Source organism: Fundulus heteroclitus, chromosome 6 (genome assembly GCF_011125445.2).
Source record: "Fundulus heteroclitus isolate FHET01 chromosome 6, MU-UCD_Fhet_4.1, whole genome shotgun sequence".
Classification (NCBI taxonomy): domain Eukaryota; kingdom Metazoa; phylum Chordata; class Actinopteri; order Cyprinodontiformes; family Fundulidae; genus Fundulus; species Fundulus heteroclitus.
Window position 1 is genome coordinate 1429869 of NC_046366.1, and position 23157 is coordinate 1453025.

Below are 23157 nucleotides of genomic sequence, written 5' to 3' on the forward strand. Positions count from 1 at the left end.
AAACAACCAGTAACTGCTACTGCTTATTAATCTGGGAAGTTGGATTAGACATTTGCAAACTATCTGAAATCCGCCATTCTACTGCACTGTGAAAGAGATTAGTGAAAAACATTTAAGACAGTAGCTATTCTTTGTGGCAATTACAGCAAATCCATCCCATTTCCAAAAACATTGCACTTAAACATTTAAGAACTAAAATAACCTTACCTGATCAGCCACTCTATAAACCTCGTTCTTGTTGCTGCAGTCACAGACAAAATAGTAGGCTCTACTGGCTCCAACACTTTTGGCCAGCTTTGTGGTTTCTTTTAATCCCTCTTCATTAATGTCCCACAGAACCAGCACAGTACCACGAGTCGCAAACTCCTTAGTCATTAGGCGACCAATTCCACTGCCAGCCCCTGTGATCAGAACCACTTCCCCAGTTATATTCTTTTTCTTCCGCGGGACCAAGAGGTGAATGAAAGATTCTATGTTGTACCATAGAGAAAGAAAGATGACTTGGATTGTTTCCAGGACGAAATTCATGATGAGTCTACAGAAAGACAAAAAAACATTAAAAAGAACACAATAAGATGTTGATTTAATTTCTTATTTGGAAAAGTTACAGCTATCCTCAGTTTTATCTAAGAGCTTATTCTTTGTTAAATAGATGTTCATAACCTGGCCTCAAGCAGACTATCTGTGCTATCACATAAGGAATAATAAGTAGATACATGTCATTAGGAAAGATATTTTATTTGTAGTGTTGGAACAATGATAACATGAAATGAACTGCCAAAAAACAACAACTTGAAGAACTTAAAAAAGCAACAACCAGACATGTATGTCTCTGTACTACCTCAAAATACAAAATGCATTTTGTAAAGAGGGATTGCCCAGTTTATCAAGCTGATCTGTAATACTATTTGTTAAAGCTGTTTAATATTCAGGATATAGACAAGACGAATGGAGGGCTTCAGTACAAAACAAAAAGACATGTTCGTTTTTAGTGGCACAAAACATTAAGTCAGAACAATACATTGCCCCCCTCCCCCCCCACTCACCCACCCACATCCTGTGACTGTCAAGGCATTCACAGAACTTCCTCATTTTCAGAACAGAGTCATTAATACTGTTTTATAACATTGATTGATGAATTGTGCACTTTAATATTGGTCACAGATTTATTAAGACAAATACATGTTTTTATCTGACACAATGGAGGATTTCAAACTGAGCAATTAAAGTGATTGCCTTACACCTTTTAACAATAATCTGTGGTAGGCTGCACACAACCCTGGTAATCATCGGGGAGAGGAATGCGATGGTAGAAAACCCTCATAAAATGATGTGAAGACATTTATTTAAGATTTAAGTTGGTTTATGGGCTTTTCTTTTTTTATTTCAAAGGTTGCTATGCATAGTATGTCACGTATGTGAAAGCATGAATAAAACTGGGGTTTTGAATGCTGACAAAATCTATCTATGAAGTCTGATATGGAGTGAAATCGAACGTCTGAGAGGAATCATCACACAGTCTGGTTGCAATTCACCAGATGTAGAGCTGAGAGTGAACAGCTGTTCATGCTTCAGGATACAAACCCGGATCAACTGGTGGCAGCAACAATAAAAAAAAGTCATCTGGTCCTGTGGAATATCATTAGAAAGCTTATGTCTCAATTGTCGGTTATGTGAGCATAATGACTTTGTGAACAAAAAAAAAAAAGTTTCTCGATTTTCCTTCTCAACAGTTAGAAACAGAGCTTGGCAAATACAACACACTGTTGTTTTGTACTCTGTTGTCAAATCTTCTGCAGTTTTTGTGGCAGGTGTCTAGCCCCATATTGAAACATTTAAACATTGTAGAGTGACCAATGGTAAAAAAGCCAATGTTTATTTTAATCTATTTCTCTGTGTAATATCTGCCCATTTCTGATATTTTGCTTTTATTTAGTCTCTACCCATTTTTCTATTTCACATCTTGAGCTCAAGGATGGATTACGGACTGGGCCAGCAGGGCTGGCGCCCAGGGGCCCTCTGGGGCCAGGGGCCCCAGGGGGGGCCCCGAGACCAAAACTGTCTCAACATATACGATACAATACATTGTTATTTCATTGAGCGTCTGATGAAAACAGGGAGGGAGTGGGGCCCTCTGACATTTGGCTACCAAGAGCCCTTTGAGGGTTGGGGTGGGGGGTACTTCCTACCAGGGCCCTCTGACTAACCACAGGCCCTTAGGGTGCTTTTAGCGGGCTCCACAGCTGGCCCTGCTAGTCAGTGTCTATAGACATGGAGGAGAAATGTGAAACTCGAAGTGAAGCTTCTACTCTCTGTGACGAAATGGACACACTGGAGATGGCCTTCATGGCACACTTCTGGGACACAGTACTTCAGTGTTTTCATGCCACCAGCCTGCAGGTGCAGAAGCATGATATTGACATTTGTACAGCTACACAACTTCTCTTGTCTTTACGAGACTTTGTGGTAGCACAAAGAGATAATTTTGAGGTGTTTGAAGGGGCAGCTTTACATGTCACCACTGCTGTCTCCCAAGAGTACAGGCATGACCTCCAGCGCACAAAGAAGCGCAAAATTATGTCTGATGATAGTGCAGAGCCAGGTGTAACATTTAAAGGAAAGGATAAGTTTCGGATCGAAACTTTCAATGTTGTCATTGACAAACTCGTGTCCTGTCTTGATTACTGTTTGAATGCATACACACTTAACCAAGCTCTTTGTTGTTCTTTTCATGCCTGACAATATGTCCAATAGCGAGCTCTCTTTAAAGGCTAACTCACTCGCTGCAGCATACCCTTCAGATTTGAACATGAGCCTGGCAGATGAACTGATACAATACAAATCATTCATATCAGAAAAAGAAAAATGTCTAAGTAAAATGCTCAAAACCATGATTCATTTGGATTTACAGTCAACCTTTCTGAATGTCTACATAGCACTTAAACTTTTTTTGACCGTGCCTATTACAAAGTGTGAAGGGGAGCGTTCATTCCAAACTGAGTCGTATTAAGAATGAACTCAGGATTAGGATGTGCCAAAACCGCTTGAACTCCCTGCCACTTCTGGCTATTGAATCAGACCTGATTAGACAGGTTAATTTTGATGAATTAGTGAATGACTTCGTAAGAAGGAAGAGTAGAAAAAAAGTTATATAAAATGGATTATTGACGCCTGGGTTAGGGTTAATTGACAGGTTGTTTATCATTTCCCTTTTTAAACGTCTTGACAATAAATCTAATCGGAACTCCATTTATAGGTTCATGGCAAATTAGAATTTTCCAAATGTATCAAAACTCTCCCCTCCTTTAAAACGTGACACATGCAGGCTGTCACGCGATGCGTTCTATTTGATCACAGGCGCAAAAGCGTGACGGGTAGCATATTCGTTTTTTTTTGTTTTAATCTGTTACAGCATGCTTCCTTGCCTTGCCAAGTGTAGATGGCAGAAAACAGTGAATAGAAAATGTAATGAACGTACAATAACAGTCGAGGATTTAAACATAGTAAGTATAGTATGGGTGGCAAGAAGACAAATGGATCATACAGCTAATAGCAAGATTTAATGCAGCCTCGATGATTTCAGGTAGGACAATATGGTTTACTAGTTAGCAATAAAGTCTCTAGAAATATGATTTTGACTGTGTCCGGTAGTGTGTGTCGTTATATCTTAGGTTAGATTTCATAGCTTCATAGCTTTCATAACTTGTCTCTCTGACAAGCTAAGGCACACTTTTTACAACTTGTCTCTCTGACAAGCTAACGCACGCCCACCTTCCAACAACATTTTAGGCTACACGGTGCACTTCAGCTAACACCCCACGTCTAAACCTTAGCAAGTTGTTAATTTCATTGAACATATTGACAGTGTTTCTGATCGCGCTTAGTTTCAACAATTTAATTCTCTGCATTTTTGAATTTACATCGATTGAGATCGTGTGCATATAGCTGCACCTAGTATTTCTGCTAGGTTTCATTGAACTCTGGCTACTCCGTTGCGACACGAGTGGCTTAATGTGCCACAACCAGGCTAGCTATAATTGTCCGGAAAGATGTAAAGCGACAAACTGCTTCAATTTATTCACAATCCACAATAGCATGGTTTGTAAACATTCTTTTTTCTTTCTGGGGGGGGGGGGGTGGTTGGGTGAATTCTTTGCCCACTGGCCCAGACTACCCTTAATCCGTCCCTGCTTGAGCTCTATTTGAATCTTTTTCTGATGATCATCCTCTAGACTAGTGAAAGAGAAGTCAAACAAGGCCAAGGCAAATTCTGTGGAACTTCTGACTTCTGTTTCATTTTGCTGATATTATATGAAAGAATAAAGTATGTAGTTCTGCAACAATAAATGATCTTCATGGGGGTGAAGGGTAATTGAAACTGTATTTGTCCAGACCACAATAAATGTGTTAATGCATTCAACATTTTTAGCAATTGGGTTGTCATGACTTAAATTTCTAAAGTTTTATTTAGAAGCAAACAGTTCTGTGAAAATGTTTTTATTTTGTAAATTGAGGGTTATTGTGCCATCAAGCCATGGGCAAAATTCTGATTGAATTAGGAATAACATGTAACATGAGGAGAAATCAAAATGGGTTGTAAGCATTTCACACATCCACACAGAGACAGCTTCTCTCAGCAGGGTGCCCTGCTATGGAGCCAGGCTCCACCTCACTATTTTTTTTCATTCTTGCCTGGGGACTCTCATTGGGCTCAAAGACTCACAAGCAGGGTAAAATGTGCTTTATGTGAAACTCATTTCACGTTGCTTTAATGGAGTGACAAAGGGGGGAATTCTTGTTGTCCTCTGCGGAGCGGAGAAATTGACTGGCATCGGAGAACTACTGGCTGAATCAGAGTTAAGTATGCAGTCTTAACTTCTGCTAGACGCCGAAGTGAAAGAATCCCTATGCCGAACCAGCTTTGCTTCGCTTCCTCAGCTGTTGCAGGAAACGGACTCCAGACGAAGGCGGAGGAGCCAGCAGAGGACCCCTTTTCCAAGCTGAGAGCAAAATCTGGACTGAAATTGCAAGGCAGGGACTCGACTACGACCCAGGGCCTGCTCCAACGACCGCGTGTCGGCTAGCCGCAGAGCCGCAATTACCAAAGTTTCCTTAGAGAACTGCTTTCCCTTGGATGCCCAAAGTTAACTGAACTCACACAGAGGCGCCGAAGGTTTGTTTTGTTTCGCTCCACCATCGTTACCATCGTTTGATAGTGCTGAGCGTTATTGCTGCAATAATATGGAATATTAATGTTGATTTAAAGGTGTTTAGTATAACTTTAGATTAGCCGATTTTTGCAACCGATCACTACAGCGACCCCTAGCCTCCCGGAGGTATAATCGCATTAATTAATTTTATTCAAATTCAATTCAAAAATACTTTATTCCCAAAGGAAAATCAAGCATTGTAACTCATTTTACAGGGGCTTCTTTAACAAGTTGTTGTACATGTCGATGTCAGTAGGCAGAAAGGATCTCCTGTAACGGTGTGTCATGTTATTATTTGTGACATTAGCCACTAGTAGTAGTAGTAGTAGTAGTAGTAGTAGTAGTAGTAGTAGTAACTTTATTTGCCCCAATATGGGCAATTTTTTGCAGTAGTAATAAACATTCACACTTCACACATAAAAACACAAGAAACACATAAAATATAAAAGGTGAGTAAATATATATAAATATGTGCAGCGCAGAGAATGAATAAAGCGAAGGCTTATATGTATGCAACGTGTGACCATCTGCTTTTCCTGGTAGAGTTTAGCAGCTGGACAGCAGAGGGAAGAAAGGAATGTTTGTATCTATTTGTCCGGGCTGGTGGATATTTAAAACGGGAACCAATTCCTTTGATATTAAGAAGTAATGGTAGAGGATACACCGATCATTTTGTTGTTTCATTATTTAGTTATTTTTTTACGTATTTAATTTTTTAAATAGCTGTTTTGTTCAGTTTGTCTATGTCGATGTGTGTCTGGCCATACCAAATAAACTTTGAAATGAAACGAAGGAATCACATTGTTCTTTACTATTTTCAATAATTTGTTGTGTGTTCTTCAAAGAGTTGATAAATTGTGTGACGGTTTCAGGGGCGGATCCAGGATTTTTCAAAGGGGGGTGCGCACCTAAGGGTCATGGGGTCAAGGGTCAAGGGTCATGGGGTCGAGACAATGTGAGGCTAAATGACCAAAGAATGCCATCTTTACTCTTTCACACTACCCTAATTATTCATCTAAGGATTTTTAATTGATAATAATTTTAATGAATGAACATAAGTGGAATTAGCATGATTACCTTATAGATATCATTTAGCTTCATTAAGATATAAAGATATATAGGAAAATATATTTCTAAATTACATCTCCGTCCAGCTGATGGCAGTAATGCACACAGGATGTAAACTGCCAGAAAACACAACAGAAGAAGAAGAAGAACAGGCTCGTCACTGCGCGCTATTATCCAAGATGGCGACGACCGATGCGGCAGAGAGTGATTATTTAGCGATAGTGATGGAGTTTCATGGATTTATCATCATCATCATCTGAGAGCGATTTGGAATATATAGAAGACTTTCTTGACAGCAACCTAATTTTTTACGAAATCCAGCCATACCAGTTTGAGGCAAGGAGACCAAAAAGGAACGATGTGAGTTGAATCTGTCTGCTGCGGCAGCAGTCTCCTTATTTTTGTGATGTTTTTCCACTTTTAAACGATGTATTGCAACATCAAACTGCCATGCACGTGAGCATTTTTGCTTTAACAATAGCTCTAGAAAATTTCAGTGGTGAAGTCCTCTGGGAATCCGAAATAATTGTTGTTTATCACAGCTGTGTAAGCGCAGTGCCTCTGCTAAGAAACAACACAGGATGTGACGTCAGGCCGCCATTACTGGCCATATTTGGGCACTAAATGCCGCCGCCAGTATCGGTGATTGCGTCGACAATTTATGCCGCGCCGGCATCACAGTGCGTTCTAAATGACAGGTACTGGCTATTAATCTTAATTCTATGAAGGATGTTTAAAATTTCGGGCTCTTTAAAAAATACTTTTGGTCTCCAAAGGGGGGGGGGGGTGCGCGCGCCCCCTGCGCCCCCGTCGGAATCCGCGCCAGGGTTTCATCAGAGCATCTTTATTGATAAAGGTCTTGAAAAAAAGTTTCATAGAAATTAGAGATCTGAGCAGGGTCTTCACATATATTGTTATTCATTTAAGTTTTATAATGCTGATAGATATTTGGTGTCTTTTTTTCCAACCTAAAAAAGTAACAGCAGTTTTTTTTCTCCCTCTTCTAACCATTTCTGTCACGATCTAATGTAAGCTCCTTTAGCTTAGGAAATATAAATATTGTCCAGATTCAGTTGTAATTGCTTTAATCAAATTTTTTGTTCTTCAGATATATTTTCTCGTAGAATACCAATTAAAGAGATAATTTCTTTAATTACTTCTGGTTCTATTTTTCTTTTTTGTTGTGCTATTTCAGCTCCAGTTTTCATCAACAGTTTTCTAAGTTCATTCTAAGTGCTTCCAGAAAGGATGACCGCTTGGATGCTTTCCATAGCATACCCCTGCACTGTCTCATGGAGAACTGGATAATCACTTCTCGAGGACGACTTGTATCCATAACGCGATCCAGCCAGTGTCCACTGTCGATAACATCAGGTCATTTTTCTTTGCATCCTGGTGTTGGTGGAACATCATCTCCTCCTCCTTCGTTTAAACCCAAAAGTCACAAATCCCATCTTCTTTCATAACGTCAGAATTCAAGCAGCTTGTTTTCCATTCCCAACTTCCGTGAAGGTTTCCGCCAACTTTCCTTGCACCTCTTACATCTCTGCAAGGATAATGTCCACCACAACTTTGAGCTCATCTATACTTGCTTGTAGACCATCCGCTCTCTCATTTATCATCAGCCCTATATAAGCCATGATATTTTCAGCGAAATCATGGTCTTCCATAGGTTTGTGGCTTTTAGCTGACATCTTAGTTGCCGTAGTCTCTGTGCTGATGGATTTGCGCTTACCACTTGCAGCCATAATGATGAGGTTTCAGGACGTTTTCTTTTTTCAATCCTTTTTTTTTTTAGGCGCGGAATCTGAAATATTCAGCGGAGTCAGCGCTGTAAATGATTCTTGCGTTAAAGTAGCGTTGATAACTCCTTACTTATTGAGTGAGCACTCATGCCGCCATCTTGCTCGGCCCCCTTTTCTTCTATAGAAATGAATAACTGTCTGATACAAAGAAGAGTGGATTCGGGAGATTTTTTTCATGTAATCCCCTTGAAGAGTGGAAGAGCAAGGTAAGAAAGCCTTGCGCATGCGGAGTTATCCAAAAAGGGACCTGGGCATTTCTTTCCTACATTTCCAGAAAATTGGTTCACTATACATTTTAAAGTATTTATTTTATTGTATTTTATTTCACAGCACTCTTAAAAAATAAAAGCTGAAGATGATTTAAAACAAAAATGCATTAGTACGCTTTATTTGACAAGAAAAAACACTCATTCAGATTCCAACCTACCTCTTTTCCAGGTTTTCTAGTAGTATATATCAGCTCTTTTCTTCCATACCAATCTTCTCATTATCGGTAGTCTTTTTGATACCAGTCTTCTCATTTTCAGATGTTTTTTTTTTTTTTTTTTTAGAATTGCTTAACTGTCACCTTCTTGCACCAGGGGGGCAGCACCTGGAGGCAGGTTCATTCATTCATTCTAAGTTGGCAGCTCTATAATGGTTTGCCAAATAAACACCAATTGAATATACAAATAAGTGACCCTTACAGAGACCAGCCCTCAAACAAGAAAGGTAAAAGTAAAGCAAATCTAAAAATGAGAAGACTGGCAAAAAAAAAAAAAAAAAAAAAAACAGAAACTGTGAGGTTTGTTACTGAATCAAAAAAGTTGATGTCGGAAAAAAAACACCAAAGCTGGAAATTATTGGATTGTCTTTGCAATAAAAAAAAAACACCAGTATTTAAACAAATAAATCAACTAAGCTTGAAAAAGATTTTCTATGAAAAATATTTAAATACAAATTTTGCAATGCCTGTGTTGTATTCAATTACAAAATTATCTTCAATTATAATGGTAAGGTGCCATTATTCTGACACTATAGGCGCCATGCTCAACAAATACTCTGGGTATAGGTTGAAAAAATGGAAGGGGATAAATTTACAAATTTCATTAAAGTTATGTTTTTTTGTTTTGTTTCAGTGGCTGTGCAGCACAATCATCTTACTTCAACTGTAGCTGACAGGGATTTGGATGCAAGAATCACAAAATGGCTGCAAAACGCTCCAGACCATAACAGTGGGACAACAGGAACAAGAGAGGGATCAGCTAAAGAGACTTTCAAGTTTTAGACGCACTTTGTATAGTTTTTTTATGCCAATTTTGGTTGGTATTTTTTACTGTCATTTGTTGTACTTAAAATACAAATTTTGTATTAATAAAACAATTGTAATACATTTTTTGTATTTTATTGTCCACTTAATAACACAATCTAAAAATTGTCTGGGCCAAAGATGGCAGATAACATATGGCCCAGACGCCGTAATGAATGATGGGCCTCCACTGGCCCGGGGCTGGTTTGTCAGAGGAGACCCGATGTGTGGGCCAGCCCTGGGCCAGCTGCAGTTTCTTCAGCTGGTCCACATCTGGCCCAGTTCTGGCCGCACATGGGTCACATCTGGCAAATCAGCCCTGGGCCAGAGGGGGCCCATCATTCATTGTGATATCTGGGCCAGATGTGTCAGTCTGTCCCAGGACAGCTGTTTAATCTACCCTAACCCATAGCTCACTACCGTCAGGGTGTGAATGTGTATGTGACTGATTGTAGTGTAAAGAACTCTTACATGCTTCGATAGGTCTATGAGCATTCGTGCAGCATTAATATGAAAATGGTGCTCTACACACCAAGAGGAATCCTACCTAATCTGGAGGGACAGTCTATTGCTGTATAGAAAGACCCTTTGCAGAGTTAGAGCAGCATATCTTTCATCATTAATCACGGAGAATAAAAATAATCCTAGATTTCTCTTCAGTACAGTTGCAAAACTTACTCAGAGTCACAGCTCCGTTGATCCATCCAATTCCCTTCGCTCTTAGCAGTAATGACTTCATGGGATTCTTCATAAATAAAATTGATTCCATTAAAAATAAAATAATTGGCATCCTCCCAAACATGATTACCTTGTCCTCAGTAAGTGAGGCAGCGTTGGAGGAATCTTTAGAACCTGCACAGTGTCTTAAAGTTTAGAAGCAGTAGAGCTTTCTGAGCTATCTAACATTTTAGCTTCATCTAAACCTTCTACCTGTATGTTAGACCCAATCCCAACCAAGTTGTTTAAAGAGATATTCCCTTTGATCAGTGGCACTATTTTAGATATGATTAATCTATCCTTAGTAAATGGATATGTACCACAGGCTTTTAAAGTAGCCGTTATTAAACCTTTACTTAAGAAACCATCTCTTGATCAAAATGAGTTAGTGAATTACAGACCTATATGTAATCTTCTTTTCTTATCTAAAATTCTTGAGAAAGTAGTTGCTAATCAACTTTGTGAACATTTACAAAGTAATGACCTACTTGAGGAGTTTCAGTCTGGCTTTAGAGCTCTTCATAGCACTGAAACAGCGCTGGTGAAGGTCACCAATGATATTCTCATGGCCTCAGATAATGGACTTGTGTTTGTACTTATCCTGTTAGATCTCAGTCCTGCATTTGATACAGCTGAACACAATATTCTCCTACAAAGACTTGAGCATACTGTAGGGATAAAGGGAAAAGCATTAGGCTGGTTTAAATCTTATCTATCGGACAGATTCCAGTTTGTTCATGTTAATAATAAATCTTCCTCAAACTCTAGGGTCTCTTGTGGAGTACCACCAGAAAGCAGTGGTACTCCACACTTTCTGACGGCAAATTTGTGGAGACTATTTCTACTAAGCTAAATAATTTCATAGAAACTAATGATAACGGTGAGGTATCTGATTCGATCCTCTGGGAAACGTTAAAAGCCGTTATCCGGGGTGACATTATCTCCTATGAATCGTCTGCCAAAAAAGCTAGGGAAAAACGTTTACGGGAGATTGAAAACACTCTTTCAATTTACGAGGCTAGATATCGAATTTCAAAATCCTCTGAGGATTACAATAAAATAATTAAGCTTAAGTATGAATATAATTGCATTTTGGGTGGTCAGGTTAATAATCTTCTCTTGAAACTTAAGCAGAAGAACTTCGAACTTGGGGATAAACCGGCGAAGCTCCTGTCGCGACAGCTCAGGGGTGTGCAGGCCTCCAGAGCGATCCATTGCCTTAAATCAAAAGCAGGTACTCTGTTAACCAACCCTAAAGAAATAAATGATCGCTTCAGAGATTCTTATTGCGAATTGTATTCCTCCAAATGCAATGTTACTCAGTCTGACCTGGCCGATTTCTTTGATTCTCTTACATTGCCTAAGCTTAGTGATGCTGCCAAGGATGATCTAAATTCTGACTTTGCATTGGAGGAGATAATCTCTGCAATTAAGTTGTTTCCATCGGGCAAAGCAGCTGGACCTGATGGCTTCGGATGCAAATTTTATAAAAGATTTTCCAACATTCTTGCTCCACTACTTCTTAGAATGATGACCGATTCAAAGAAGGGAAAAAACCTACCCAAAACACTTTACGAGGCTAACATTTCCCTCATTTTGAAGAAAAATAGAGAAGAAACAGGCCTATTGCGCTCCAGAATTTCGATAGGAAAATAATAACTAAAATGCTAGCTGTTAGGTTAAACAAACACCTGTCATCCATTATTCACCCTGAGCAGACAGGGTTCTTCCCTGGCAGATATACCTTTTCCAACGTAAGACGTCTCCTTAACACTATATATGCTAACCACACAGAGACCGACAGAGCAGCGATTTTATCGCTCGATGCTCATAAGGCTTTCGACCAAGTCGAGTGGCCATATATGTTGGAATCGCTGCGCAGATTTGGGTTTGGTGACTCTTTTATATCTTGGGTGAAAATTATATACGCCAGCCCAGTGTGCTCCATCCTGACCAATGGTGATCGGTCAACTTTATTCTCCTTATTTCGTTCTGTCCAGCAGGGTTGCCCTCTGTCGCCGGCGCTTTTTGCTGTCGCGCTGGAACACCTGCCCTAAAAATAAGAGCTCACCCGGAAATTGTGGGTTTGGGGGTGGGCGGTACTGAAATGCTCATTAGCCTATATGCAGATGACGTCCTCCTTGGCCTAAAAAATTCAGAGAAATCAGTTCCTCTTTTATTAGATCTGATCACATCCTTTGGTAGGATGTCTGGATACACCATTAACTGGGCAAAGAGTGAATTTATGCCTCTTTCCAACACTTTAACGCCAGGCTTCTTGAAGGCCATTCCTTTCAGATTAGTGGAGGATCACCTAACCTACCTTGGCCTGACAATACCTAAAGACCCAAAACTTATTTTCAAATTAAATTTTATAGAGTTTATTGCCAGGCTTAAACAAAACATAGAAGCCTGGAAAATTCTTCCCTTGTCAATGATCGACCGTATAAATTCAGTTAAGATGGTCTCCTTGCCCAGATTTCTTTATCTCTGTCAGAATCTCCCCATTTTTCTCTCTGCAGCCTTTTTTAAAGAGCTTGATTCAATAATTTTTTCTTATGTTTGGAACTACAAAAATCATAGAATTTCAAAAGCCCATTTGCAAAAACCAAAATCAGACGGGGGGCTTGGTTTACCAATATTCAAACATTATTACTGGGCTGCCAACGTCAGGGCTCTGATGTTTTGGCGGCAGGGGTATCCAGACAGTTTGGCTCCTGAGTCCCCCTCATGGTTGAAAATGGAAGCCATAACCGTAGCTCAGTCTTCCCTGCCTGCTTTGCTGTTCTCGAAGATAGAGTCATCTGGTATAATAAAAAGTCAAACTTTTGTTATTAAAAACTCTGTTAGAATCCTGAATCAGGTGAGAGGAGTTCTGAGCCTGCCAGCAATATGCGCACAAATGCCAATCTGTGGAAATCACTCCTTTATACCTCCGACAATAGACAAAACCTTTCAAATGTGGAAGGAGAAGGGTCTCGCCTCTATTAGGCATCTTTATATAAATGGACGCTTTGCATCCTTTGATGAACTAAGAGTGAAATACAATTTGCCCCACTCACAATATTTCCGTTATCTGCAAATTAGAGACTACGTTCGTTCCAAAATCATCTTCCAAACTCTCCCCAAAGAGCATGCATTTTTTGACGTTATGAATAGCCCTTCTGACTCCAAGCATCTTATCTCTACTTTTGTACGTCTGTTTGATGGCTGTATTCAAGTTTGCACAGATAAAATAAAAAAGGCTTGGGAGGGGGAGTTGGGTTTTGGGCTGTCAAAGGCTGTGTGGGGTAAGAGTTTGGCCATGATATCATCCTGCTTCATCAACAGCAGGCATCAGCTAATTCAGTTTAAGGTTGTTCATCGCCTTCATTATTCTAAACTTAAGTTGCATAAGATTTACCCCTTGGTTTCACCAATGTGTGACAGATGTAAAGTGGCTGAGGGTACACTGTCTCATGCTTTTTGGTTTTGCACACAACTGACAGGATTCTGGGACAAGCTGTTTGACTGGTTCTCTAGGGCTTATAAAACAACCTTGCAACCAGATGCTGAACTCGCTCTCCTTGGATGCTCACAGTCCACAGCAAATATACCCACAGCAATGCGACAATCCCTGATGCTGGGGATTATTGTTGCTAAAAGGCTCATCCTGATGGACTGGAAATCAACCTCTCCTCCCTCCTTTCAGAGATGGCTGACTGATATGACCTCTGTCATACAAATGGAGAAACTCCGGTTTACGAGAGCTAATTCACTTGAAAAGTTCTCAGCTATCTGGGATCCATTTCTGACCCATCTGGATATGACCAGAACAAGATGAGAGCCTCACCAGACTATTTACCTGGGACTTGGTTGAGACAATGTGTATATTTGGCTTATCTGTGACTGGCAGGTTTGTTATTCTTCCATTCATTTGTCTGTTGTAACCGTTTATTATTATTTATTTTTTTATGTCTGAGCCTGATTGTTGTTGTTTTTGTCCATTTCTACTGAAAATTAAAAAAAAAAAAAAAAAAAAAAAAAAAAAAAAAAAAAAACTTGTGGAGTACCACAGGGTTCAGTCCTTGGACCAATTCTCCTTACTATATATATATATATATATATATATATATATATATATATATATATATATATATATATATATATATATATATATATATGCTTCCGATTGGAAGAATTATCAGACAGCATAGGATTAATTTCCAGTTATGCTGGTGATCAATTACTGCAACTGCAGTCATGTCTTGATGACATCAAAAGCTGGATGACTTTAAATTTCCTGCACTTAAATTCTGACAAGACAGAAGTTGTAATCTTTGGACCAGAGTCCTCAAAAAATAAACTTCTTAATCAATCACTTAATCTGGATGGCATTAACTTGGCCTCTGGTAAAAAAGTAAAAAATCTTGGTGTTATTTTTTTACCAAGACGTGTCATTTAAATCCCATATTATCAGAATCAGAATCAAGTTTAATCGCCAAGTAGGTTTGCACATACATTTGACTTGGTGTTGATGGTGCAGACAAAAATAAGAATACAATAAAATAAAATAAAATTGAATTAAACAGGTTTCTAGAGTTTCCTTTTTTCACCTCAGGAATATTGCCAAAATTAGAAATATTCTGTCCAGGGGTCATGCTGAAAAACTAGTCCATGCATTTGTTACTTCAAGGCTGGACTATTGTAATTCTTTATTATCAGGAAATAAACAAACTGCAGTTCAAAGTCTTCAGCTGATCCAAAATACTGCAGCAAGAGTTCTGGTGAAAATCAACAAGAGGGATCATGTCTCTCCAATTTTAGCTTCCCTTCATTGGCTTCCTGTTAAATCAAGAATATAATTTAAAATGTTTCTTCTAAAGCCCTTAATAATCAAGCTCCATCATATATCAGAGCTCTGATTACCCCGTATGTTCCTAACAGAGCACTTCGCTCTCAGACTGCAGGTCTGCTGGTGGTTCCTAGAGTCTCTAAAAGTAGAATGGGAGGCAGATCCTTTAGCTATCAGACTCCTCTCCTGTGGAACCAACTCCCAGTTTTGGTCCGTGAGGCAGACACCCTGTCTTCTTTTAAGACTAATCTTAAAACTTTCCTTTTTGACAAAGCTTATAGTTAGAGTGGCTCATCTTACCCTGAGCCATCTCTATAGTTATGCTGCTATAGGCTTAGGCTACTGGAGGACATCAGGGCCTATTTTTCTCACTCTACTGATTTCTACTGTTCACCAGTCTACTTTTCTCCGGTTTTGCATTGCATTGCATTGAAATGACTGTTGTCATTTCAGCTTTTAACTTTTTGTTCTCTCTCTTCATAGTAGGTACACCTGGGCTGTGTCTCATTCCACCTACTTCTACACTTCGAACACTTTGTTTTAAGTATGTATTGTAGATAACACAAAAACTCAGTGCACTGAAAGTACCCGGATGACCCCCTAAAAACGGGCACAAAATGCAGTGTGTAACAATGGACCCTACTCGCACTAAACGGACTCCATCTTGACTACAAAGCGGAAAGGGAGGGGCTAAGGATGTCGGGAAGGTGTTCCCATTTTGAAAATAATGGCGGACAACTCAGCCGAGACAGCCGGAGCTGCGACACCGCAATCATATAAATGTAAGTAATGGTGGTAATACGAGTCATTGTACTCGATAGGTGTTTGTAAAATACACGAACATACCTCATGTTCAGCCAATATTTGGAGGATCCCGCGTTGACGTCGGAGGCAATGTAATTACAACATGCTGTGAATGTAAACGATTGTTGTTTACATTCACACATATGGAACACATATGTGTCTAAATTCCACAAAGAAGCCCGCGAAGCTACTACATCTTGGGCTCTAGCAGGTAAACCTAGACAGGGCCCTATATTTGAGCAGAAAAAGCTGTCCACTTCAAAATACAAATATGCATTACGCTTCATTAAACAGAATGAGCAAACCATGAGGGCTGATTCCTTGGCAAAGAAGTTTTTAGGAAAGGATACAAAAACCTTTTGGAATGAGGTTAAAACTATCAATAACAATAAATCCTCTCTCCCTTACACTATTGATGGTGTTTCTGGGGCGAATATGATTGTAGATTTTTGGCAACATCACTACAGCAAGTTATTCACTTGTGTACAGAGTGAACCCTTCCAGGTTGACAAAGTTAGCGCTGTAGAAACTATCAAAACACACGAGGTCTATCAAGCAATTAAAGAACTGTCTGTAAATAAATCTATAGGAATGGATCTTATATCAGCTGAACATCTCAAATTTGCCAGTTCAAGGGTTGTCCCTCTGCTTGCCTTGTGTTTTACTGGTTTTATTATGCATGGTTTTATTCCTGAATCCTTGATGAAGGTTATTTTACTTCCCGTGATTGAAAACAAAGCTGGTAAAATTGGCAGCTCTGATAATTACAGACCTATAGCCCTAGCTAATACACTGTCTAAAGTCTTTGAACTTATTCTTCTGCCAAAATTTGCTAAGATAGTAATGTCTACTGAAAATCAATTTGGGTTCAAGCCCAAACATGGCACTGATATGTGTATATATGGACTAAAAGAATTACTGATAAATTATAACAGCAAAAATTCTACAGTTTTTCTGTGTTTTTTAGACGCCACTAAGGCTTTTGATCGTGTTAATCATAGAAAACTATTTTTAAAATTGTGCCAAGTTGGTGTACCTAAGTATATAGTAAGATGTCTGTCCTACTGGTATGCTAATCAAACTATGCAAGTGACATGGGACAACTGTATGTCTGCATCCTTTCATGTCAACAATGGAGTCAGACAAGGAAGCATCTTATCTCCTATTTTGTTTAACTTGTATATGAATGATCTTTCTAAGCAGCTAAACCTGTGTAGAACCGGCTGCATGGTTGGTGATACTATTATTAATCATTTGATGTATGCTGATGACTTAGTGGTTTTTAGCCCAAGTTCAGCTGGTCTTCAGGAGCTGCTTAATGTCTGCTCAGCATATGGTGAGTTACATGATGTTAAGTTCAATCCTTCAAAAAGCACCATCTTGATCTGTCGCACTAAGGAGGACAAAAATAGACTATTTCCAAATTTCAAACTGTCTGGGTCTTTATTGAAAGTCTCAACTGAAGTGAAATATCTTGGTCATATGTTGACAGATTGTCTGTCTGATGATAAGGACATTTACCGTCAGGTTCGAATGTTATACGCTCAGGCAAATATTCTTGTCCGTAAATTTGGATTCTGTTCGGATGAAGTGAAGTTGAACTTGTTTAGATCATATTGTACATCACTGTATACTGCACATTTGTGGTGCAATTTTAAAAAAGCCAGTCTTCAAAAATTGAAGGTGGCTTACAATGATGCACTTAGACTTTTGTTAAATAAACCCAGATGGTCCAGTGCCAGTGAACTGTTTGTATCTGCCCGAGTCAGCACTTTGATGGCTGTCTTGAGAAAACTTATGTATAGATTTATTTGTCGCTTGAATGAGTCTAATAATAAAATCATACTACTGTTGGCAAATGTTAAATATAGTGCAATAAAGTACTCTTCTGTACTCTGGAGACATTGGTATGATTGCCTCTTGTAAGGCTAGAAGTCATGTGTTTGTATAGTTTATTTTTTGTACTTTTTATTCTTATATTATCTTTGTATTCTCTTTGTATGTAATCTGGACTCTGAGTCTGTAATAAAAATCTATCTATCTATCTATAAAAAAAAAACGCCGGCATATATTTTTTGGCGGTCTGAAAAATTTGCGGTCACGTGTGTTGCGTTCGTCAGGTCATCCCGTCATTTCCGGTAAGTGTTTTAACATAAGTGTTCCTTTTGGAACACTACTAACGGTCGAAAGTGGGCACTACGGCAGTAAGTGGTCAGTGCACATTAGCAGTGCACTGACGGAAGTATTTGGAATGAGACACAGCCATGGTCTAGGGTTCTGTTAGCTGTAACATCATCCAGGGAAGACAGATCACCCGCTATTACCATCTAACGTAGAACAGATTACTGGACAAATGTGTGCTTCTGTGCTTTTTTGTCTCTCTTGTTGTGTCTCTGCTATGTCTTCTCTAACCCCCAGTCGGTCGAGGCAGATGACTGTTCATACTGAGCCCGGTTCTGCTGGAGGTTTTCCTTCCCGTTAATGGGGAGTTTTTCTTTCCGCTGTCGCTTCATGCTTGCTCAGCATGAGGGATTGCTGCAAAGCCATGGACAATGCAGACGACTCTCCCTGTGGCTCTACGCTTCTCCAGGAGTGAATGCTGCTTGTCGGGACTTTGATGCAATCAACTGGTTTCCTTATATAGGACATTTTTGACCAATCTGTATAATCTGACCCAATCTGTATAATATGATTGAATTTCACTTTGTGAAGTGCCGTGAGATGACATGTTTCATGAATTGGCGCTATATAAATAAAATTGAATTGAATTGAATTAATGGGATGTTAGGAAATTAGGAAATGGTGCAAATGCAAAAAAAACTCAAGTAATCTCCCAAATTTAAACAACCAAACAAAACAAATATAAGAAACAAAAGTGAGGTAGTTGTACTGTATTTGACCAATTCTGTAACACAGTTCAGTCAAGTCACATAACAGGAAGTAGTAGGGTCCTTATTGAACAGTAATGATTTGAGGCTTTATTTACAGTAATGTGCATTTAGATATTCAGAGATGACAGTGTGCAAGTATGTGGTAACATTAAGGTTGATTGTAAAATATGGCAGGCTAGTAACAGTGGGGTGATTTTAAAACGATGGACTACAGTCACCCATCAGGGGGAGAATGCCCTCACAGCTCTTGGAAAGAAGCTGTTTCTAAGCTTATTTGTTTTAGTATTAAGGCTTCGGATGGTTAACCGGATGTGAGAGGTGCAAACAGCGCATTGCCTGGGTGGGTGGGATCAGTGGAAATGTGTCTATCCCTTCTTTGGACTTGTTCTAAATAAATTGAGTCTAGATCCTGAGCCCTTAAAGACAACATTTCTAATTCTTCACCGGTATGAAAACTAACTCAACCCACCGATATAGAAAGCAAGCTTAGCTTCTAAGAATGGCAGTGGGCGGTGGCAGGTCATGTAAATCATTTGTTCAGTTATCATGATCATATGGACCGATTCCAACGACCTTCAGAACAGGGTCTAGCTCCATACTAGTGATGGGTCGATGAGGCGTCATGAAGCGTTTTGACACATTGTCAAACTGTATTGATACTGTGCCGATACTGTGTCACTGAATACTGACACCTGCTGGACCTTAAAAATCCCTACAGGCAACCTGGTTGACAGAGTTAACTGACACTGATTTGATGACCAAGTATACAAAATACAATTTAAATCATTGTATGTTGCATTGTATTATTTTATATTTTCATTTGAATTAAACATATATTTGATTTTTTTTTTAGATACAGTCAATAAATAATGTAAACGAGGATGCTTGTGGACTGGCTTTTTAATTTTTTTTATTTTTTACAAATGGTTGATCGGGCGCTGTGTTTAGTTACCTGACTGATATCATCTGTTCTGAAATCGGAAATGTTGAGTATGACAGAGGGAGGAAGAACTACTCAGAGTAGCAGCTTTCTACTAAAGGTAGATCAGCCGTTTTTTCTGAAACGAAGCTCAGAACAAAGACGCACAGCTCAACCTGGAACCCCATCGAGTCCCGGTGGGGACCCAGACCTTATCTCCTCCTTTGAGGCATTGTCTTCCAGACGGCCAGCAGGGGGCGACCATTAGAAGGGGGGTACTGTCACCCTGCAGGTCTGGTTTTTCTCTCTCTCTTTTCCCTACGGGCGTGAAGGGCAGGTGGGGATCATCTCTGCTAATTAGATCCCTACTTAAGGAGCTGAGACCAGGAGGAGGGCGTCAGTTCTTACTCGCACCCAGAGTGGTATATGACCCATCTTGTTCCTAGTTCTAAGTGTTCTCAAACTCTTTACCTAACTCCGTGTCTTGTCCTTGTTCCATTTAGACTCCTGGACTCCCGAGCTATCGTTTGTTTTACCGGACCTCCTCGTGCCAAGATCAGAAGCCAGACGTCACTCCTCCTGCCGTGCTCACCTGCCTGTCCACCCTCAAAACACCACAGAACCCAGAGAGAGAGCACCGGATTACACCCAGACCCAGGACACTACCCTCCCAGGCCAAGGCGAACCACCAACCCGTGAGTCCAGTACCCTCAAACTTTCCATCTTCTCTGATCATTTAATCACCACTACCCCTAATCTTTTCCAGCAGAACCAAGATCATCCTGCCAGACACCATTACCCGTTCCTCTCCCAATAAAACCTTTCTTAACCATAACTGACTGTCTCCGTGGTTGCTTCTGATTCAGAGTCGTTCTTCTTGCAATATGACAATATTGTTAAAAACTTTTAAAAGAGCTGACTCAGTGCTGTGAAAAGATTAAAAACCAGACTGTAAAACCTCTAAAATATTGTGTTCTTTCAAATAGACCATTAGTTGATCATAGACTACCTTCTCAAGGATTTTTGAAAGGAAAGGTAGTTTAGAGATAGGTCTATAGTTTGCCAGAATAGCGGGATCCAAGATAGGTTTCACAATCAGCAGCTGGACAATGGCATGTTTCAGATTTTTAGGAAGTACATCTGAAGGCAAAGTGCTATTCATAAGAGCAAGGACAGAAGTACCTATAGAGAGAAAGACATTTAAATAACGTAGGTGGAATTGTATCATCCGGAGAGCCAGTTGGTCTTAAATGACCAACCACCTTCTGCAAAGACAGCAAGGTCACAGATTCAAAGCTGTGAAAAACAGCAGACCAAGGCACAAAGACTGAGGGGTCATGTGCAGAGGGTATAATCTGGGCCCTAATAGAGGTGACTTTCTCAACAAAAAAGTTAAAAGAGCTTTCACATACAGCAGGTGAGGTCTCTAAACAGCCTCTATGTGGAGCATTCAGAACAAGGTCAATGGTTTAAGAGTAAAACAGAAGGATTGTGACTGTTCAATACAATTTCATTTGACAGGTGTTTTCTTTTAGCGTCTTTCACAGTCTTCTGGTAACGGCACCAGCATTCCTTCAATATTTGGAGCAACACCTGTAATTTGTCTATTTTCTATTTGCGCTCAGCTTTGGAACAGTCTCTCCTGGCAGCCCAAGTGTCATTATTTAGCCAGGGTTCATGCTTGGTTTCAGAGTGTCTAATTTTTAATGGTGCTGCCAAGTCTAGAGCTGCTTTGCTGGTAGAATAAAACCCTTTGTTTAGATCCTTGGATTTATTTCCCACAGTCTCAGGGATGATACAGTTCTGATTAAAGGCAGATGAAAACTGACCAGAAGGGTTAAGAACACGACAGAGTTGACCTGCAGCGTGAGGTTTTGCTGTGGTACAGGACAGCTTTATCTCAAATAAAACAGGAATGTGGTCTGAAAATAATGGGTCACTATCCAGCCATCTAGGGCAGTTTTCTATCTCTCACAGCCTGGTACATGAATCAGCAATGTAAATAAAAGCTTTTGCACTGGAAAATTGCAACCGCATCCCACAGTACATTGTAAAATCACGTGTCTTTTTTGAGCCCAATATAACCAACCATAGAACTATGCATGGGAAGACACCAGATGGAAGTTACAGCCCTCAGATTAGGGTTGTCACAAGACCAACATTTTTAACTTCATACTAGGGCTGGGCAATAAATCGATTTAATTGATTCATTTGAATTTACAATTTGTTATGATTACATTTTTGGAAAATCTGGAGTTTATGTTGCTAATGCACTGATTGGGCTTGCATGAAAAGAATAGCATACAATGCTGAATATGTGTTTAGGAAAATATATCCTAAAGAGGAAACTTGTTTTTACCATAATACGAGGCACTTTAATTAACTTTATTTTTTTAAGTTAGTTTGAAGTTACACAAGTGAAGTGAAGCCTGTTCTTAGCTTATTGTGTAACACCACTAGCAGCAAACATATTGTCATTGTTTACAATGGCAGGGCCGTCATCTTGTTTCACAGCTTGTGTTTAGTTGCACTTTGAATTAAGGCCAACTCCAAGTTGAAATGCTTGAAATAAAAGCAAGTTTTTAAAATAATTTATTTTTGATACATTTTAATTTATCAAAAATAAATTTTAATCAGATTTGGTATAATAAAATCAGCCAGTTGAGGTGGCTCGGGCATCTGGTCAGGATGCCCGAGCCACCTCAACTGGACGCCTCCTTGGTGAGGTTTTCCGGGCACGTCCCACCGGGAGGAGGCCCAGGGGAAGACCCAGGACACGCTGGAGGGACTATGTCTCCCGGTCGGCCTGGGAGACGCCTTGGTATTCCTCAGGAGGAGCTGGCCCAAGTGGCCGGGGAGAGGGACGTCTGGTCCTCCCTACTGAAGCTGCTACCCCCTGCGACCCGACCCCGGATAAGCGGAAGAGGACGGACGGACGTACGTATGTAATGTATGTATGTATGTATGTATGTATGTATGTATGTATGTATGTATGTATGTATGTATGTATGTATGTATATATATATATATATATATATATATATATATATATATATATATATATATATATATATATATATTCTTTTTTTCTTCCAGTAACAAAAAAAAATTCTAAAAATTAAATCTTCCAAAATTGCAAATTCTAATTAATCAATGAAATCGCTTTATTGCTCAGCCCTAATTTCATTTACTAATTTTGTTTAATCAGTGTTAACTTTATAAATCAGCCCTACACAACAGCGCAGTTCACTAACTCCAAGCACTCTGACCAGGGGACCTCTGTGCATTTGGAGTTGCTGGGCATTGAAAATGTGTGTGGTTAATCATTAAAACTAGATATGATGATTTTTCAATTGGACAGTTTTCAGTGTAAGTTATAGTGATTATTGCTCCAGGTAGCTATAGGTTTAAATAATATATAGTTTTAGCAAGGTGAACATATGGTTATGACTAGACCCAGACATGTTGCTGAAATTAGGCGGGTAATCTGTGGCACACACGCCTGTGGCTCATACAGTCCTTGAAACAATAAGCTAACTCAGCTGTTCAATAAGTGCACTGCTATGTAGCTGAACACGAAGGAGGTACGAGACCATTACTGTGGTCCCGCTTTGGAGTTAA

The 23157-nt window shown here is 39.6% G+C and overlaps 1 protein-coding gene across 2 annotated transcripts in view; it reads right to left on the reverse strand.

Annotated features, from left to right (window-relative positions):
- Window positions 1-23157, reverse strand: part of LOC105920835 (short chain dehydrogenase/reductase family 16C member 5) — a 60881-nt gene that overhangs the window by 36735 nt on the left and 989 nt on the right. For both annotated transcript variants that reach the window (XM_036137820.1, XM_021312868.2), the window contains exon 2: window positions 208-535. In XM_036137820.1, coding sequence (XP_035993713.1) covers window positions 208-528 — 321 coding nt within the window. In that variant the 5' untranslated portion in view covers window positions 529-535. The remainder of the gene's footprint in view (window positions 1-207; window positions 536-23157) is intronic.